The 22,444-nt window shown below is 35.9% G+C and overlaps 1 protein-coding gene across 2 annotated transcripts; it reads right to left on the reverse strand.

Annotated features, from left to right (window-relative positions):
• Positions 1 to 5,141: 5,141 nt before the first annotated feature.
• Positions 5,142 to 13,781, reverse strand: LOC128213603 (uncharacterized). Of its 2 annotated transcripts, none has more exons than XM_052919636.1 (7): positions 13,662 to 13,781; positions 10,964 to 11,133; positions 8,093 to 8,214; positions 7,339 to 7,430; positions 6,824 to 6,961; positions 6,130 to 6,249; positions 5,142 to 5,308 (listed from the first exon to the last, which is right to left on the reverse strand). In XM_052919636.1, exons 2-7 carry the CDS (start codon positions 11,093 to 11,095, stop codon positions 5,292 to 5,294), a joined length of 621 nt encoding a protein of 206 aa, XP_052775596.1. In that variant the 5' UTR covers positions 11,096 to 11,133; positions 13,662 to 13,781; the 3' UTR covers positions 5,142 to 5,291. The 2 variants fall into 2 exon arrangements, with proteins under 2 accessions (XP_052775596.1, XP_052775510.1); XM_052919550.1 differs by having other exon boundaries at positions 13,611 to 13,691.
• Positions 13,782 to 22,444: the final 8,663 nt, after the last annotated feature.

Here is a 22,444-nt window from a genome sequence, read left to right on the forward strand (position 1 = left end):
CATGTCGACACAACAGCTTTCTGCCTAACACTTATATATTATTGGAAGTAAGACTTACTCTACGCTCGAAAATCAATCTCTATAATTAGCCTCATCCAACAATATTTTATCCCTAATCCGGTTTAATGCCCAATGCTTGAGAAGTTTTAATGTTGACTTGGTTTATCCTGGTTTCTCTTAGCATACAAGAATGGACATACCCCTTGTTGACCTTCGATTAAACAATTGTCTATCCCCTATTAGCCTTTTAGATTTACCTATTAGAATTATTATAGTATAATGTATTGCCTTAGTGTGTTCGCCTAGTTATAACGTTGTTTTAAAGCATGATGCGACACTAGACGGTACGTGCGTTTTTGCAATATTTAACCTCCAGAGCAAATGGGAGAAGCCGAGTTCCACAAGAGGAACAAAGAAATAAAACAAATGAATTGCGTATTTTAATGTTTGTAAAAGGTATGTTTTCATTCACACTTTCTGCTATTCATTTACCGTGAACACTGCTCGTTTTAAGATAAATGTAGAAATATTTACGTTTCTACAAGTAATTAAGTATTATGATAATATTCAACCGAAAAGGGAGTGGCATTGCCACTTATGCGTTGGAATAATTTCAAAGAAGTTTTAGAGAAGTTTAAGAAGAAAATTGATGATAATGAATCATTCCGTAAACACGTTGAAGGGATTGTATTTGTCAGCATAGCAGTTGGACGACCTTGGTTCGTATTCATAATGCTTATTCGTGAAAACTTTCAACTTAACGCTGCACTCTCACAGATATACCGTATTTACAACTTTTTGCATAAATATTGGTATTGGAAAGAGCAAAATTTAGCGTATATATCCGCAAACTAAGGATAAAAGATGGCTGACAAAAGATCAGGTCGCAGTTTTTCATATTTCCGTTCGAAAATTAATGTTTTATGGCTTAAACCGTTACTAACGGTTTAAAGTAACGATTTAAGAAAAATGCATAAAACCTCATTTTTTTTACTTAAATATAAAAATCTGCGATCTAATTTTTGGTCAGCTGTCTTTTATAACTGGATTCCATGCATTTTTGCATAAAATGGCCCGTTCCAAGACAAAAGACAAAAAAGTTGTCAAAACATTCAATCTGTGAAAGTGCAGCTTTAATAATGTTTAAGAATGTTCGAATTGTACACAATAATATTCTAAATGCCCCTAATTTTATTAAATTTATTTATATACATTTATTATTATTTGGAGATATTTGCCTTGCTCATTATCGTAATTTAGGGGTAAAAACATAAGTTAACATTACATTTAACTTACAATAAAAGCATGTTTTTACTTGGTTGAAACTTTTAACTATAAAGCTTTATGAATACGACCTCTGGTGTTGACATTTGATACTTCTGGCTACCAACTGACAGTGGGAGGTCAGTTCAACAGGACGGGTGATTTCGTTCGCCAGCGACGTTGAAATAGCTCCGGTCGTAAACGGGTTCATACCAAATATAACGCCTTTATGAACCAGCATGCGCATTTTACCGGAATTATCTTGACATACTAAGAGTATCGTGGAATACGTTATAAAAGTTTGCCAACAAATGTTCGTTCATAAAGCTTTAACCGTTCAAATTCCGAACATATTTGTAAGCCGCCGCGATATTGTGCGCTTTTGTGTCTGCACGGAATACTGATTTGAATTATTTAACTACCATATGTTTATGATTATGTACAATCTCCGACAACATATTTGTCAATTCTGGTTGATTAACATTTTAACTTTATTCAGTAACAACAGGGCGCAAAGCCGGAACTATTGTTTGGTTTCCCATCCTATTTGTTTTTGTCTTATTTTTGTATCTTCGAAAGGTGTTGGTTTATACATTTCAAATAAATGTAATTGGACAACTAAAATTAGTTAAAAGTATGCAATTTTTATATCTTAAACTCAGGCATATAAATGACATCAAATTATTAATTTCGTCAGAAATCTTTTCAAAATGCTTGTTTCAATTATAAATATTCACTGAAATTTGAATTAAAAGCTCTCTTGTTAAATAATAATTCAAAATGAGACTCAAAAGGCTACCTTTTGCCATTAAGCGTTTAGTAAGTACAAATATTGATAATGGAATTATCCTACGGTTTGATAAACCAAGGCATGTTCAAGCAGTGATTATCTGTCGGTTTGCTATTTTGTGTTGTTTTGTTTCTTTAAAAAACAGTAAGTAAAAACCGTTGCCAACATACAATGCGTCAATGATTACCTTAATGTTGTCAACTTCGTGAAATATAGCCCCTTTAATAAGATAAGTATACTTTATATACGTTTTATAAAAGCCCCCCTCCCCCAACACGCATACAGTCCGAAAGTTGGTTTGAATGACCTAAGCATACAATGCATAAAATTGCAGGTGTTTTGGTTCAAATGTTAGTGAGCATAAAACAGTCATGTATTCTTTGCAACATGTGGGAATGTTTAGGAACTTTTAGGATACATGCCATCAGATTTTGGATGTGAAAGCATTATTTTAAGAGTCTTTCTACAAAATGAATGTGTCAAATAATCCAGACAACCCAATCAACAATGTGGCTTTGTTATGATTGCTTCGATATTTCAAAAGATATTTGCATTTTTGTAATTTAATTAAGTATGTTTCGCTTTTTTATATCTTGCATATTTGAAAACACATAATTCATTGAACAACCACACGACAGTGTTAAGGGATTCTCTGTAAAAAAGACTTGCAACAAGAGCAAATTTGTAATCCAGACAGACTTTCCGGAAATACTGCCTTTGTGAGTTAAAACTGATAAAATCCTCCCTCGTAGACGGCGCTTAATAATCGTTTTTTTTCTCTCAGGTTTCTTGAATGCGGTTCGGCTACGTTCACTGATGGTTGTCAACTTATTTGTAGAAATGCCCCACCTTTCCGTTCCTTTATAATTATATACCTGTATTAAAATATAATGACTCTTTTAAACTAGTTCTGCTTGTTTAACTTGAGTGGTATTGCCTGTGTCTCAAGAGTAAATGCAGTAACGCTATAGTTGCTATGTTCAAGATGCTCAAACGCCACACAGCAGTAACTTCCCTTTACCGTTCAATAATCACTGCCACCACACATGGCATGTTATGGCGACCATAAGCACATGATGCTATTCCAGAAGTCAGTGTGGGTTTTTTTTCATTTGAGAGGAAAAAATAACACAACTTTATTTAATAGAGCTAGACTAACATATTTCCTGACAACCTTTTTTCAAAATACATTTATATAGCAGTAATTAAGTTTTGTTCGAAAGTGATGGCAAAGATCTTATCTTCTCGTCAAGGAAGATCACTAAGTAGGAGACTGCTAGATGTTTTAAACTGCGTTGCATCCTGGACGAATACAGTTGCTACCACAGTTCTTGTTAAGATGTAATATGTCCGTTGATCCATTTTGAAGTATATTAAAGCTAAAGATTGACTTGCATCGATTAGTAAGCGGCTGTTTGTTTATGAACATGTACCGATTTTGAGTGGACTTGGACTGCAAACTATTCAAGTGGTAAAATATTACATTTCATATTAAAGTATCACATATTTGGCTCGCCGCAACTATACCGGAACAAGAATTGGGAGATTTGGGGAATCGGTACTTGTCCGGCATCAAAACAGTATCAGGTCGTTAAGAACGGTAGGACATCGGTATAATATTTTGAACATGCTCATATATTTCTGCCGTTGCGCTGCCGGACCAATCGGCAATACAACGGCAGTACTCCGGAATGGCTTCGTTAATGTCGATACCCGTTAGGGATCGGCGTCTCTCCGGTGGCGTCAATTTATATCGTATTTGTACATATGTGATACTATTATCCTGCAGATATATTAAAGATGTACAATCGTTCTTAGAGATGTGATACCGTACTTCTACATAACGGCAGCGCAATGGTATCACTCCGCTATAGCTCCGGTCAACGTTGGCTCATCGGTAGAACAACACCGGGCTTCGGTAAAACAACGGTGACAATAAGGTGGTACATGTATTTCGGTAGCACAACAACTCTTACGCATACATCAGAATTGCTACGGCTAGTTGTGTTTTCTTCAAGTGATTTCTCGACGGAGGTCCGTCGATTTTCTCGCCGTTGTCAATTGTGTGTTCAGGTTTAGTACCGGCGAAGTACATCGGTAGTGTGTGAAATGCCCTTTATGTACGTGAATTCATTGATTTTACACATTTTGATATATTTCAGAATTATTTAGGACGCCGTTGAATTATTATATATCGCAATAATATTCATACTCGTATTGGGTGTGGTGGGTACAGTTTTTCCATTATTTTACATTCAATGTTTTGCCCAAAAATTTACCTCTAAGTTAAATCTGGCCTTTCACAACTTTGCTAGCGAGTATGACTGTTGATGTTATCAGTCGTTGGTGGCTCGAACGAACGCCACATGTTGCAGTCGTTTCCACAGAAAAAAGAATGGGAAAAACAGTGATTTGAATATCTTGCTTACAATGGGAAGACTAGCTTGTTATTGCTTTTTGGATGATCTGGCTTTTTTGAGTGACGGTATAGAGGTTGCATCAACTAAATTATTTCTGGGGCCATATTCAATAAACAACTTAGACCAATCTTGAATTGAAGAGTAGAATCTGAGCTTTTTGATTCGATTGTAAAATAAATTGACCAATCCACTGAATGGAATCACTGAGGCATGTCTAACGATAAGGATAAGAACTAGATTGAATACCACCCCTGATCTTTGTATAAAAAACTTCGTTCTTGGAAGGTCTCCCCATTGAAGTTGGTTGAAGTCACACTGCTAGTGCATGCACATACGTTTTATACAGACCTAGCAGCTCTTCATCGTACGCTTTTAACGTATGCAGTTGGTTGGATTTCTTTGAGGGGCCTTACTGTTGGTGAGACTAGATTAAAAATTATCGGCCTAATACAGGGCCGTATTCCTTTATTATTTTTCTTGTTAATTTTTGATAAAAGTGAAAGATTTATTCATAATTTCATTACTGCGATTCTTTCTTCGAGAGTCCAAGGTGTTATTATGAGTTTATATATAATGTTGAACTTGGTATCCGAAAAGATACGTTTTGAAGTTGTTTTGTTAGTCGTCTACAGTTAGAAATTGAAACATGTTTGTTAAAAAACGATGACTTAAGATACTCGTTTTTATTGAAGTTGACTTGAATCAGAAATAAGTACACACAATATTATTTTTAAAGATACATAACACTCAATAAGTTAAAAGTTCTGAAAGTAAAAGTCAACAACGCCTGTTTGTCTCTCACGAAGCGTACTGATAGACTAGGGAAAGCTGCATTCTGAAAAACAAAATAATTCATTATCATATAAACAAACTCTTAATTAACCATTACTAACCGGAGTGATTTTGTTTAAACAGTATCGATGTGTTAATAGAAGCATTTCAAAACAATGTAGATACAAAGCAGTGCATGTATAGTCACGTCTATTTTAGATGGCCCAATAAACCTTTTTAGCAATATTCTATGAAGATCATTTCAAAGACTATATTAAGTATACTCCTTTTATAAGTATTTGACAAAAATACATATACTAGACTCGATTTTGACTTTAAATCATATGAGGCTGTTACAGTCCGAGATGGTGACAGACGTATTATTTATACCATTTGACGGATACAACCACTAAGGATTAAACGACTTTCCTCCCAGTTTCATAGCAAAATGCTCACATATGTTTATTGTCTATATGTTTATTTGAGAGATGCAGATTATTACTGAACCTGTATTTACTGTGAAAGAAGAAAAATGTCTCAGTGGTTACCTTCCGTATAACGACCAATTAATTGAAGAGGCCAATTAAACACTCCCAATTTACTCGTAAAGTTGAACTCGTTAATTAACATCAAAGATGGATCTTTTCTAGGGTTATAAGGTTCAAGTAGTGTTCGCAACGCATAAAACACTCAGTATGCATATATACTGACAATAACGCTGTAAGTATCACTGGTGCATGTCTAATTATCTTATCAGTATTATTGTTGGCTTCAAAGTCTGTTTGTACTATAGACTTTTCGCGAAAACAAATGCCTGTTAATTTGAGCAATGCCGGTTCAAAATCAGGCTTAAACAGTATCCGCAAAAGGCCTATTAAAACATACCCGGTCCTAGCCATGCGTATCTGACCGAAGAGACATCAAATGTCTTCGTCCTCAGAAGTTTCAGGTCAGCGGAGACTTTATCCCACGGAATTCCGTTCAGGTTGATCTCACCAGCAATTCCTGAAAGTATGTTTCAAGAAATGTTCAAACAAGATTAAGGTGATACAATAATCAGAAATCTCGTTTTGGAAGAGGTGTTGAATGGTTGATGATCATTAAACAGTATTAAAATAAGAATAAGATTTTGGAGGAATTATAAATGTTTTGCTAGGTTAGAATTAGATGAAAACACATGTTTTTGGTGATAAACACCCAGAAGGTACTGTGGCTTTTTTCTCCTAATTCGTGTAATTGCCTTTTCGCGGCGAAAGGCGAACATGCGCAAACCAGCCTAGTGGCGGTAGGAAAATACTACAAATCATGCATTTTCATGCCTACATGAAGTCATATAGGACTGGTTTTCGCACATTTGCTCTTTCGCAGCAAGTATTTCCCTTCAGTCGGTTTACTTTTCGAACCAACGACCGTTGGTTTATTCGATCGGTTCCCGACATACATTGTATGTATATAACATGTCAATTCATTCTGAGTGCAAAAGTTCCATTGTTTTACAAATTGAGAGCTCCGTGCTTGGGCACAAATACGCGATTTGGCACAGAATTTGATTTGATTTAAATAAAAAAATAAAACAAACCTTGACGGTCGTCCCTTATCTGAAGATCAAAGAAGCCCAATTCACAGCCGTTGTCGGTCTCGGGAGTAAGGCAGATAAACCACCAGAAGTAGCTATTCACATCCTGACTGTAGAACTGCTCCACGCGGTGACCGTCCACTGGTTACCGGAAGGTGCAAAACGTCGTATCATGGTCATTAACGTAAATAGCACCAACATCACCACCAACTCATTATCGGAAACCTAAACTCTTAATAACCTAATAACTGGTCTTGACGTTCACTTTGTCAACACCGATTGAAGTATTATATTACAAAGGGAACTTTCAGTTAAATTTACTAATACTCTCCATGCAATAGCAAAATATAACACTTTTTACGGGTTATATCTTTATACTTCAACATCAAAGTACTGGTACAGACACGCTTGATAAATACCAATGAATGGCATTTGTTGTTCATCTGTGTCTGATCAACACGCAAGCTAGTCTCAGCTAGAGGAAGTCCTAAATGTTACAAATACAATCTAGTGTTTACCTTGACGTAGCTCCGCCCATCCGCTTCCGCAATTGTTGATGGTCAGATCGTAGTCAAACAAGAACGTGTCACATTTCTTACTTGTCTGATTACTGTATATAGAGCGGTTATAAAATTACAGACATTAAGATTTTAGGGTGCAATGGAAACGGCTTTAAATACTAATAAGGCAATATACTAGAAACAAACAAGACAGTATTCCTTATATTTATGACGTTTAAAGGGACTATACACTAGATGGTTCCAAAATCGGCAAACACAGTATTTCCTCAAATCAAAACTAGAATTGTCAATACGAGCTAGTATGAGGACAATAACAATTTTACATGATTAAAATAATAATTTGTCACTGTCTCAGCATAGTTGACCCGTATAAAAATAGCGCATAACGGTTTCCCAGTTTATAGTGTCTATATTTAGAATGTGAAAGTCGGGTGATTAGTACAAGTACATATACCGACGCTATTTTTAAAGTAACAGTGATTAACGCGGTAGACAAACCTAGTTATAATTCGATTTTGAAAAATTCGCGAAACCTTCGAAAGATACATAAGCTATGTGATACATCAGATTCAATGAGTTGTACACAACGATATCATTTTGATGTAAGTTTTTGATAATTCTCTTCTTATTTTTCTTGCAGTTTTATAATCTGGTGTCTAGTCCTTTAAAATATTGGAATAATTATACAATGTTTAGTAAGTAACATAGATATAAATTATAATACAAAATATAATACACTAATGTATCATACAAAGAGATGGTGGCACGACGCCATTTACTTCTATTTTTGGACCATTTGTTGGTGGTTTTCCCGAAAGGCGCTAACTCTCCTATCTCCATGGTGTAGATACTCAGCCATTCTCCTGTCGCAATCTACAAAATCAATTAAGTTTTTGTTTGGCTGCTATACTATTGGGTGGTGTAGTCATTATTTAAATAGATGAGCGATTTATGTTTAACCTCAAGTGATTGTGCCTTTGGCGTTGACCGACATATTTATTGATAACACTGGATGATAAAATGGAGTCTATCATTTAGCGTCTTTATTAAGTGTTGTTGTGTGTGTGTGTTTTTGTATTTGTGTTATGGATGTGATAAAACAAAACATAATAAGTATTGATGTTATGTGTCACAACTCAAACTGCATCAATATGTCCATGAGTGTACATAGTCACTGAAAGGTTTTCAAAGTTCATTAACTTTAACTTTCAACTTTTATTTTCAAATGCTAAGATCCGCTGTTTGCAGACTACAAAAGAAAGACTGTATGCAAATGTGTTTTGTTTGAACTTTTTGTGTTCTATGTGAGTTTTGTTTGAACGGTGTGCTGTTTTATTCGGACGGTGTGTGGTCTATCTGTGCTTTGTTAGTCTATCTGTGTTTTGTTAGAACGGTATGTGGTCTGCCTGTGGTTTGTTTGGACTGTGTGTGGTATATCTGTATTTTGCTTGTACGGTGTGTGATCTATCAGTTTTGTTTGAACGGTGTATGGTCAATCTTTGTTTGGTTTTTGTTTGAACGGTGTGTGGTCTGTCTGTGTATTGTTTGAAGGTTATGTGTTCTATCTGTTTTATTTGAACGGTATGTGGTATATCTGTGTTTTGTTTGGACGGTGTGTGTTTTATCGGTGTTTATAGAACTGTGTGTTGTCTATCTGTGTTTTATCGAACGGTGTGTGGTCTATCTTTGTTTTGTTTGAACGGTGAATGGTCTATCTGTGTTTTCTTTGAACGGTGCCACGCCTATCTGTGTTGTGTTTCAACGGTGCGACGTCTATATGTGTTTTGTTTGAACGGAGCGACGTATGTATGTGTTTTGTATTAAGGTGCGACGTCTATCTGTGTTTTGTTTGAACGGTGCGCTGTCTATCTGTGTTTTGTTTGAACGATGTGCATTCTATCTGGGTTTCGTTTGAACAATGTATGTTCTGTCTGTGTTTTATTGAACGGTGTGTGTTATTTGTAAGTGTTTTGAACCGTTTGTGTTATATCTGTTTTATTGACCGGTGTGTGGTCTATACGTGTTTTGTTTGAACGGTGCGCCGTCAGATAAAACTTAATCATCAGTTACCATATATTTTCAAAAACAGAGATCTTTTGAAAGAGTCCAAGTGTTTGAGTTCTGTATTCCCAGTGGAAGCGGATTCCACAACTTCGGAGCAGCATTTGAATATCAACGATCATCATATGTAACAGGACGGGATCTTGGTATCACAAGAGGGAGTTTGTCAATTTGGGATCTTAAAACACGCTGAAGTCTATGAATCTTTAACATGTTTTTGACGTAGCAAAGCGATCGATCATTTAAGGCTTTATAGGTGTTTGGCAATATTTTAAAATGAATCCGGTATTGCACAGGAAGCTAGTGAAGTTCTTTTAACACTGGTGTGATGTGGTTGAATCGAGGTGTCATGGTAATGATACGAGCTGCCGTGTTTTGGACTATTTGAAGTTTGTTCAAGATTGATTTAGGTAGGCCATGAAGCAGAGAGTTGCAGTAGTCAAGCATGGATGTTACAATATGAATTCATTTTTTGTTTGTTTTATAAGTAAATCATTTGAAAATTGGTTGATAATTGATACATGAATGTTTTGTATTGTATACATGTTTTAATATATGACTATTTTCTTTCATGCAAATGAGGCATCCTAATAGCACTCAATGTAAATTCTTCGCTCTATGACACGAGAACGTGTATTGAAAAAACTTTGACCTAGAGTTCGACCGTAACTGGGTTATGTTATAAACAGAATCTCAAATTCGTGATTATTTTGTATCAAAGGTATTTAACTCGTCATTTAAAGACGAGTTAAAACTCGGCAAAGCCTCGTTTTTATCGTTTTAAAATGAACTCGCTTAATAAATTTGATACAAAATAAACACTCATTTGAGATCCTCTATTTATATAATATTTATTATATAACAGACTGTAATACCCTCGTACATTTTTAATGTTGTTGCTGGGATTCTCTCCTAAGATGTGGTACTAAATATTGACGTTAAGATCAAGTGCCTTAATAACTACAATGGGTGCGTATGTAACCCTGCCTTTTAGAGAGTGATAATTTCCTGTGTCTTAGTACGGCTCTCACTCAAGAGGTCCTTACGGAGCTCCTCGGCCATTTTATTGGAAACAACCTCGGATGTATTTGGACAGTTTGCATACTCAGAATTTGATATGTATGTTGGTAGTCCGCTGCAAGTAGATCTCGTAGTAATTTTATTATGCAGTTAAAATTAATGACTTTACTCTTGGTAATCTTTATTAAGTTTGCAATAATACACTTCACTGACAATCAATTTAAACTAAGATCAACAAATTTAAACTAAACTACTACATTTAATTAATGATATAATTCCATTTTTACGAACTACTTCTACTGATCAACCGGCATACATCCGAGGTTTTTTCGATGAAAATGGCCGAGGAGCTCCGAATGACAAGAGGTCGTGAGTTCAGCCCTACCATGTGCACGTTTTCTTGGCTTCCCATAACTTTTATTTATATCAGCTTGGAGCTGTCTCCACCCCACCTGCACCACCCCCTTCCCCTCCGTCCCAATCGAGATAAATTACGTTTGTATCAACTTATTGGGTGCAGTAATTACACGCGTATTCTTACCGATTTTTTAAACTCCGTCCTAGTTACCTCCGGCAAAGAAAACTCAAAGAGTTGGCAGGAATAATCGTTCAGCTCAGGACAAGGCCAGGAATTGACCAGGGCACACGCGCAAAGCAAAGTAAGAGCTTTCATTCTGAGGTACTTTGCTCTACCGAGTGAAGATTGAAAAGCTGTAACAATGAATAATAACGGATTAAAATCAAATTTAAGGGATGGCAAGGAATAGGCAACCTTTTGTTTAATTAATGAACATTTCTGTCCGTATGCAAAATTCAGATTTGTTATATTCAATATAGTTTTTACTATGTATACTTATATATTCAAGGCTTGTTTAGGCATGTATTTAAAGTAACTGTTGTCCGATAAAGACGACCTGCTAAAGCGCTTTTGGGGAATAACGCACCAAATTCTGTCTATGAAATATAAAATTTCATTAATTTCTATAAACAAGCGGAATTACTTTATAATTTCAAAGAATGTTATTTTGTCACTCTAAACATAGACGAGCGAAAACAATCGCATGAACGTGACCTTTACCAGTCATCAATGTAAGGATTCGGTCGGTGATCCAAATGATCAGGGGTGATCCAGGATTTGACGTAAGAGGGGGACGTTACATTTTGATTTGGGTCAAGTTTATGACTTCCTGCGGTATGATATTGTTGCAACACAGCACAACCAAATTTGGATAGAGACGTTTGAACGCATAATTACCAACCCGTCACGCTCACTTATCAGATAACATAAGGTTATGCCAAACATAACTACACATTCAACGGCTACATACTAGACACTGAGCCAACTACAAAATATGTGTTTACGCATGACGGACAATATTTTCAGGGACAGGCGTAACAACTAGATAACCAGGAATGGTAGCTCCAAGCCAGTCTTTCTCAGGTGCAACATCCGCATCTTGAAAGGAAACCACGAATGGGCGTGGACGCATACATATTATTGCTCTACAGTCTAGAACCCTTACTCCGAAACACACACTAGGATACTTAAAATAGTACATAATACTAATAGTGTGGTGCGGTATTGGACGAACAAAATCCGCAATAGAAATATATCAACAATGCTAGAACGCCCTTGCTGGTAGTAACTGGAGGCAAGTAGGAGCTTATCTCAGTTGCCCGTGATGTAAAAGGCTAGTCAACAACCCGGTCGATATCCCTGCTGACAAATATTTCTTTCCCACCAACCACAACAATGCTACGGCGTACTACAATTTCACCTCCTCCTTCCAATGGGCCATCACTGTGTGGAACAAGCTAAAATCTGAAGTCGTTGGAACATGGAGTACGTCAAGCAAAGGTTTTCCAATATTTCAATTTAAATTGAAGGTAAAGATATTAGTACATGTTTCTATTCTCATCCTTTCACTATCCACTAATGTCTAACTTCCCTAATATTTCTACTTTCTTCTTGACCTGTAATCTTTCTTCTTTGTTCGAATGTAACACACTTCAACAATCGCAATATCAGTTGTTGCGTTAATATGACGTGAAATACAATATACAAAATAGTTTTGTCATTTGTGCAATACCTATTTAGGGTAACGTTTTGCTGAACTGTTCATATGCTTGACCGATACAACCAACTATAGACCTTGATGGATTTTTTTGTTTACATTCAGAGATTTTCTGTGATATTTGCTTAAGATATCTTATGGTTTACCGTTTCAGACCATCTACTTGGAACTCAAGAACAACTAGTTAAAGAATTAGAAAACAAACTCTTTTCGAGCTAACGCTTCATTTTCACGTGAAATTGGCTAACATTTCAATAAAGTTTTTTTTTCAAATCCAAAAGCCCATACGACCCTTGAGGACAAACAAGTTGTTTACTAGTATTTACAATGGTACATACACATACATGATTAGGAGAAGGCAAGGTATTTTTTTTAAACAATGCTCAAAAGAAAATAATAATGTCCATTTGTTTTGTTTTTATTATAGAATGATACTAAACGTAAAACCGTGATTTAAAGAAAGGCATTCAGTCACTCCTAACACGAGCAAAATCAAGAGCAAAACAGTGTCCTTTACCAAGCCATCAACGCAAGATTCGGTCGGTGATCTAAACAACATCATTATCAGTGTGAGGCGATACTGGATTTTATAGCTAAGTGCTCATATCAGTATGTACGGCTTAATAAGGTTTTAACGCTTATATAAGTATGTATCATAAACTTTTTAAGTTTAAACAATTTGATTGGCCAGTCAGAACATTTCATTGACATTTAGGGACTGAATATCGTTTTCAAAGTGAGGTTAAACTAGCTGCTTTAAATCACTATTGTATTTCATTGTACTATTAATGATTCGTATTGTTGGTGCGTTTATGAATGCTACGAGCCCCTGGATTGCTCCGATTAGTTAATTCAATAGCAAATGATATGTGAATATTTATATCAGGGTTGTTAGGCATCACGTCAAATTAAAACTAAGTCTGTTCGAGTACAAAGTTGTCGACCGAATGAAGATGTGATCGCTGTTGTATAAAAATGACTAAACCTTTTATCTATTAATACAATGGAAACAACATCGGCAGACCCATTATTCAAAAGTGTAGGAAAGGAAATATCAAGTTATGCTATTAACATAGAAATTACAGCAACACTATTTGAAGAAAATTATTTTACTCAGCCTCTTTTTCAAATCCAATCCTAATGCACAAATAATAACTATCTTACTTGAGCAATTTCATTCCAATGATATTTAAAACTACAGGGACAAGTTTATTTATTCAATCGCTGCTTTGCGATCACGTGATATCAGCCCGCCACCACGCTTAATTATTGGATATTTTAATGCTATATCACATATAATTACAACTTTAAAGGCAATACATTAGAGTCTGAGTCTACCTCAAAAATATTGGTTTACACATGGGTAGCAATATCTTCAGGGAAACCCATATCTACAAGATAATCCAAAAAGGTAAATCTACCATAGTCTTCGTCACACTCACATATCTCCAGCGAAGAAACCAAACCAAAACCCGAACCTGAAAAGCAGTGGTGCGGCTGCACATGGAGTTTGTCTTTATAAGTAATGAATTCAAAAAAACTGGCAAATTTGTACTTTGACTTCTTCATTTACACTTCTTATGATTAATAAGAACGTTTTAAAATTGATATTCGGTCCTTGCATTCGATGTGCACCCTTTTCTTGCAGATATTGCCTAAGATGGAAGTCCGGTGTACCGGGGTCTTGGTTCAGTTGTGTAAAATCAAAAACTCCAGAAAACAATGGCCAGCATTTTGCTAGACTCCTGGGCAACAAGAGAAGGCTTTTTCTTCCTTTAAATTCCAGGCTAGAAAACAATTCCGGACTTTCTAAAGCTCTTCTTTTTACCTGAAAGATGAGATGTTTGTCAAACAGTATGCCTTCTTAGCTACGCTTTGTCAGGAACATGTGGGATTGAATAAAGGTTGCAGTGGTTATTAATAGTTACAAACGCTTTTATGAAAGTGAAGAATAACATTTCGACGGTTTCGAAATGAAACTACTTCGGCCATTAGGAACGCTACAGAACTTACTATGCAAATTTCTCAGCAAAAATCTGCTACGGGTCAATCAAGACAAAAGGATGGTAGACAATTTTAAAAGCATTTATTGATACTCAGACTGAGCCATGTATCAATGCAATATTTGATCCTTCAAGCGACGGGTTTTGTCTAGATGATGGAGGTAAAGCGGAACTTCTTAATACTCATTTTATATTTCAATCTTTACTAGACGATAGACGTAATGACGTTCCCTCTGTCACTAACTGTCCTAATATAGACATTCTTGAAAATATAACGTTGGTACCAATTGTGATTACAGACATTCTGGCAATACTGCCAATAAGTCAAGCGTCGGAACCTGACGGTAAAAGCAATATGTCTCTCTACTGGTTTGTATGTCTGGGCTGTTATAGAAAGCAAAGATGATACGACACTTTCTATGAACTATCAACCTATTGCATTATTAAATACAATGGAAAAGGTGTTTAAACGGGTTATATATCAGCATATATTCAATCATTTTCGTGATGCGCACATTTCTACACCCTTCCAGTCCGGCTTTTTTCTAGCCGATTCCACTGTTAGTCAACTTACTTTCCTCTATAACACATTTTGTAAGGCCTAAGATGACGGTATTGAAGTCAAAACAGTGTGTTTTTTTATATCAGCAACGCCTTTGACAATGTTTGGCACAATGGTCTGCTTGTCAATTTACAAGAATCTGGTGTTCGCGGAAACTTATGTTCACGGTTTAGTGATTATCTCACCAATCGCAAGTTCTCCGGGTCTAAATCAAGTTGGGTCTTTCTTGAGATTTGATGTCCAAAATGATCAATTTTAGATCTTTATTATTTCTAGTTTTCATAAATGACATTGTTGTTAACATCGGAAGTAATATCAGACTACAGTATTTGCAGATGATTTCAGTCTTTATATACTTGTTGAAGAACCATTAAGGGTGAAAAAAAAATGAATTGCCAATGAAACAAAAACATCTCTGTCCTTCATAGACAACCGCCTTAACCATATATTATGTCTTCTAAACAAAATGTATAGCGGTATGGTCCCAGAGTATATTTTATCCCTAACACATTCAATTGTCACTACTTGTAATTAAGAACTCCGTAATTCCTCTTATATCAGAACGGTATTCTCTCGTACTAACCCTTAGTATTCTTCCTTCTTGCTTCTACTGTATGGGCGTGGATGACCTTCCAAAACACGCTCGGAATAGTCCTTTAATTTCAGTTTTAAACGGTTTTTTCTATGGCCAAATTCCAATTTGCCCTTCCTACCTTTCCCACGGAAGGCAACGTCTGCATGTTAGATAACGTACTAAATGCAGTGCCCTTGAATACCACCTTTTCTGCAAACATATAGTGAATTCGCCAAGGTCAAACTGTTTTTAAGGTTTTCCGCGCGGACAACATTTTCGTTAGAGGTTTGAATGTGATCTTGATCGTGGTCATACTAACTTCAAAAACAAATGTGCCATCTATGAGTCGACCTATGACTGAAGTGTTTATGTCTGCGCTCATCACAGAATCCAATGGACGTTACACTTGAGACTGTGAAATAACGATTGACATCTGATAAGTGATGGTGCAGGTTTTCTTGTGTTAATTCAAACGCCAAAACGTCCTTTTAGAGGAAATTCTAGGGTTTATGCTCCATTCTGGACGTACAGAAAAAATGTCTTAAAAGAAGAATAAAACATTAATGATATAACATATACGCAATACCCATAGGTACAATCTGTTTCAACACCGACAACAATTCTAACTAATCTCTAACATCAATTGTCTGACGGTATTGTGTGGTCGTATTGAAATGGCGTGTAGGTGTAAGCTGTTGCAATTTTACCTAGCTCAATAACAGATATAGCTAATCTCTATCATCTTCGTGCAAAATTAGCATACAACGTGCAGAACATAGATATATATAGGTATTTATTCATGGCAAGCGTTCAGCCCATGAGTAATACATATTTCAAACAATAATTCAAAAAATAAAACATTTCATTTGCGTAAAGTATTTATGTTATTAGTTGAAATAAGTTCAGTGAATTTCATAGTATTTGAGCTACGCTAATTATATCGGTTTGAGTTGGTGTGGTATTGTACACTAATCCTAAGCCAGTTGAATTACAGTCATATAAAACAAAAATAGTGTCTGGATTGGTAAACAAATCTGATGATGTTACCTTAACCGTTACTGAAGGTACAAGTGGATCATCTAGTATAATAGGTGTTTGTCCTAGAGTGGTAAGTTTAGACAAAATCGGACAAATGTCATTAGGTGGTATTCCGATATTGCGTGGTTTAGCTGATTGAGTTAAGAAACCATACTTCTGGTATCCCTTATTCTCCTTCCTTCAACCAATAACATGTAAGGCGAGCAGAGAACAATAAATGATCGATCTCAATTGAAACATGCAGGACGTTGTCATGAAACTTTTACAACGGAAATATTGGAAACTTTTTGTTTATTTTACGAGCGTGTCAGATCTTTCCGCAAACAACGACGTTACTTTAAGAATGTGGGATCTACCATGTCGATCATTCTCTAAGATCAGCTTTTTGCCTGACACTCATATATTATTGGAAGTAAGACTTCCTATACGCTCGAAAATCAATCTCTATAATTAGCCATATCATCCAACAACGTTTTATCATAAATCCGTTTTAATGTCCAATGCTTGTGAAATGTTGGCTTGGTTTCTCCTGGTTTCTCTTCGCATACAAGACATGAACATAATACCACCTGTTAACCTTTGATTAAATAATTGCCTATCCCCTATTAGTCTTTTATATCTACCTATTAAAATTATTATAATGTAATGTATTGCCTTAGTGTCTTCGCCTAGTTATAACTCTGTCTTGAAGCGTGATAGTCATGGGTTCGACACTAGAAGGTTCGTGCGTTTTTGCACTATTTGACCTCCGCAACAACTGGGGACAGCTGATTTCCACACGAGGAATGAAGGAATTAAACAAGTGAATAACGGTATGTTAATGTTTCGAAAGGGCAACGGTATGTTTTCATTCACACTGTCTGCTATAAATTTACCGTGAACACTGCTCGTTTTAAGATAAATGTAGAAATGTTTATGTTTCTACAAGTAAGTACAAGAACATTGAATATTTGCATATAAGGTATTATGATTATACTCAAACAAAAAGGGACTGGCTTTACCACGTGTGCGTTGGAAGAAATTCAAACAGGTTATACAGTAGTTTGGGGAGATAGATGATGACAAGGAATCATTCTGTGACCAGGGTTGGTTTGATTTTAATTGTTAGCACCTGGGCACAACAGCAGTTGGACGACCTGGGCTCGTATTCATAAAGTGAAAATTTTCAACTTAATAAGAATTTTCGAATTTTAACATAATACTTTAACAGCCCGCTATTTATTCATATACATTTATCATTATTTGGATCTTTTTCAAGCTTATTTTCATGTGTGTTGGTGTAAAAACATTGTTAGTTTACATTATATTCAACTTACAATAATTACAATTTTGAGCAGGTGCGAGTAAATGCTTACATTCTATTGGATGAAACAACCTTTATGTCATTCATTCATTACTCCATGAAGCATTCGTGTATGCAAATCAGCTCATTAGTATTCATAACCGGACTTTCTTTTACAACCTATGACGTCACGTCATAGTAGGAAGTTATTTACATTAGTTAGCGCAATTAATGTTTATTTTCCTTCTTAAAAATATTTGGGGTTAAAATAAAGCAAAATTGAACAATAAACCTTTTAAAAATATTGTTCTGGTTTTAGGTTTTATTTTTAATGAAAATAAATTGTTTGCGGAGAACTGGAAGCTGAAAGTTCATCTGCAGCATAGAGTCAACATGGCGGGTGATTTGTCAGATTTTGACTTGTTTAAAGATCTTTTTCGTAGTTTTGAATTGTTTTAGTCGGAATTGAGTAAGGAAACTGCTGCTGCTGCTGCTGCTGCTACTGCTGCTGCTCCTGCTGCTGCTGAGATTTTTCGAAAAATTGAAGAACTGATGAACAGTTATTTGATGATTTGCCTGAAGTTACAAATAAAAATGAAAGTGAAAATGAAGGGTTAGATCCAGGTCAACAGCTTAATTAAAGTAATGACAGGCCAACCATTTATGAATATAAACAACAGGGCAGTAGGTTTAATGCTAAAAATGTTGACTTAGGCAAGGAATAATGAAAGACACATTTCAGACCTTCAGCCATTACTTGATTCTTACTAATTTTAGCTTCACGTTTCTCCAAGTCGATAATGTATTCATACGCGAGGGAAAGCTACATGCTACTAGGAATTATCGAGTGATTAATTTCGGTTCTTGAATAATAGCAGAATTAAAATGTTATTTTATATCTTTATAGTTGTAATTAAAAGTATTAAATATTTTTTTTTCTGCCTTTCATCGATATATGAAGTGTCGGAAAAACTACACCTTCGGTGTTTATGCAGATTAGGTGTAATTTTTCAGACACTTCATACTTCAATCAATTGCAGAAAAATAATGTTAAATTCTTAAATAAAAGCACGTTTTTACTTGGTTAAAACTGTTCACAAAGAAGTTTTATGAATACGACCTCTGGTGTTGACATTTGATATGTATGGCATCCAAATGACAGTGGGAGGTCAGGTCGACAAGACGGGTGAATTCGTTGTCAACGGGCGTTGAAATCGCTCCGGTCGTAAACGGGCTGATACCAGATATAACGCCGTTATGAACCAGCTAACGCATTTTGTCGGAATTATCTTGACCAACTAATAGTATCGTGACAGACGTTGTAAAATATTGCAAGCAAATGTCCGTTCTCAAAGGCTTGCCCGCGTTCAAATTCCGAACATATTTGTAAGCCGCCGTAACATTATGCGCTTGTGCGTGTGCACGGGATACTGATTTTTATTTTTAACTACCAGCGTACTTTACATTTATTGTTAGCATCCGTTGATCAGCAAAAACGCCACATCGAACAAATTGTGTGTCCAAACCGGACAGTGCATCATTTAGGTATTTATGTATCTGGCACAAAAACGGTCTAAATTAATTTCACTGCAAAATGCACAGTTCATTGTATTTAGCACAATCATAAAGCAGGCAGTCGTGGTCCTGTCAGTCGTAAATTATGCCAAATTAATGGTCCAGTTCATCCTTTATAGAATATGATAGTGCTAATCTCATATTGTCTATGGATAGCTAATTTATAGTTTATAAACATTTATTCGCAATAATGTCAAAGGGGGTGATGCAGTTCCTCGGTAGCTTGAGTGGGTCAGTTCAGACCCCCCCCCCCCCGCCAATTCGGCTAGTATTGGCTGCAGTCTTTAATTGAATCCGAACTACTTTCAAGTCATGGTTAAACACTGTATTCAAAATTATTAATATATGTCTTAAGACGGCATCATCATCCTCATTTGCAACCTCCGACAACATATTTGTAAATTCTGGTGGATCATAATTATAACTTCATTCAGTAACACCAGTGCGCAAAGCCGGAACTATTTATTGGTTGCCCATCCTATTTGCTTTTGTCTTATTTTTGTACCTTCGAAAGATTTGGATTTACACATTTCAAAAAAAATGTAATTAGACACTTAAATAGGTTAGAAGAATGCAATATTTTTTTATCTAAAACCAAAGCTTTAAAGGGATTCATTCAGGCATCGAACAATTAATTTCTTGTGAAATCTTTATAAAATGCTTGTTTCAATTATAAATATTCATTTAAGGTTAAATTAAAAGCTCTATTGTTCATTAATATTTTAAAACGTTACGCAAAAGGCTTCATTTTACCGGAAAGCGTTAAGTAAGTACAAATATTGAAAACTGAATTATCTTCAACTTGTTCAAGCAAGTGAGAATCTGTCAGTTTGCTTGTGTTTGTTTATAAAAGTAAGTAAAACCCGCTGCCAACATACACTGTGTGAATGATTACCTTAATGTTTTCAACTTCCTTAAATAGAGCCCCTTTAATACGATAAGTATACTTTTATACGTTTTATAAAAGCCCCCCCCCCCTCCTCCACAGTCCGATAGTTGGTTTAAAAAAAGGTTTTTAGGTTCAAATGACAGTGAGCATAATACACGTATTCTTTGCAACGTCTGTAGATGTAATGAAAAGTTGAGAAAATATCAGGATATATACCATCAGATTTTGGTATAAATCATTTGCATTTTTTAAAAAGTCTTTCTACAAAATGAATGTGTCAAAAAATCCAGACTACTCAATCAACAATGTCCAGTGGCTTTGCGGTCGTTGCGTATATATTAAGAAAAATATTTGCATTTTTCTTATTTGATTTAGTATGTTTCGCTTTTATTTTATATATTTCCTATTTGAAAACACATCATTAATTTAACAAACACGCGACATTGTTTTGAGGTCGTCTGGAAAAAAACTTGGAACAAAAACAAATTTGTAATGTCGACAGACTTTTGCGAAAAAATGGAAATGATTTTTGAGTCAAAAATCTGATAAAATCCTCCCTCGTAAAAATTGCTCAACTCTTATTAAACCAATGTATAATATTGATCCTCAACATTAAATAAAACAAATATGTTTTAAAACTTTCCCAACCAACTTAGCACTAAAGACGGCTCTTAATAACCTTTTTTTCTTTACACTCTTTCAGACCTGTGTTTGCTTTTTTAACTTGAGTTAACCATTAACCCATAACAGTCTGAACAATAGTGTACCGCTACAGATCGGACCAACAATGGATAACGGGATTCCCCCATGGGCGGCCTCGCTGTGCCAGCAGATGAACAATTTAACATCAGTTATTGAACAACAGAATAACAAATGGCAAAACATGGCCAGCAACGTAGGCACCAAAACGAACGTCTAATAAAGATCGAATCTCAGCTCTCCGAAATGAGTAGTGTCAAAACGTCTATAACGAAAAACAACACGGATATAAACAAGATCCAGTCCGAAATGAACAATATAAAAACCAAGATAAGTGATTTTGACTCAAGTGTGCAGGAGTACAGTAACATTTGTGATGATATAACAAGCAATACAAGCGGTTTCGATATGACACTGAGTGAAATTGAAAAAAGCATGTCACGCCTTGAAAAACAACAATAGGACATTAAATTAATGCAAGACAAAACGGACGAGAGGAGCATCGACACGCAGTGGAGAACTATGCGAGAAAATCTAATTTTCTCTGGGATACCAGAAATCATCCATGCCACTTTCAAAGAACGGGGCGAAGATTGTGAACAAACAATTCAAAACATCATTAAAATGACATGAACGTTGAACGTGAAATTTTATTTGATAGAGTTCATAGACTCGGCAAGTACAATAGAAACCATCAGTACCCTCGCCCTATTATAGCTAAATTCACTTTTTTACAAAGACCGGGAATACATTAGACAAACAGCGCACTCCTCACTTGGAGGAACCGACTTCTATGTGAAAGAACAGTTCCCGCCAGAAATAGAGTCCGAACGAAAACTACTATACGGACCAGCAAGGGAAGCCAGGGAAAACAAAGAAAACAAAGTGAGGCTTGTGAAGGACAAACTGTACATAAATGGGCAACGCTATGCTCCGAAAGAGCGCCCAAATAACCCGTTGAATAGCCAAAATGAACATTTTCGGAGTGATAACAACTCATTCCAACGAACAGCTCGCTGGAGCTCCAATGTAAACCAGGAAGGGAGAACCCGTTGGTCAAGGACATTCACTCGCAGCCAACCAACATAGGGCTGGAGGAACGCAGAAAACACCATCCCTCTGAGAAACGCGTTTGCCGCCTTAGGCACTGAAACACAGAAAGATATTGAAACGCCCCGCCAATCGCATGCAGGGAAAAAGAAAGCTACGTCACCACTAGAAAATGTTGATACTTTCAAGAAGTACAAAGAGAATGGCAGCCACTCTGATTCAGAGGAAAGTGTTAAAAGCACCGTGTTGATAGACTTGGTAGTCGACTCTCAAAC

The sequence above is a fragment of the Mya arenaria genome, chromosome 1 (assembly GCF_026914265.1).
Source record: "Mya arenaria isolate MELC-2E11 chromosome 1, ASM2691426v1".
NCBI lineage: Eukaryota > Metazoa > Mollusca > Bivalvia > Myida > Myidae > Mya > Mya arenaria.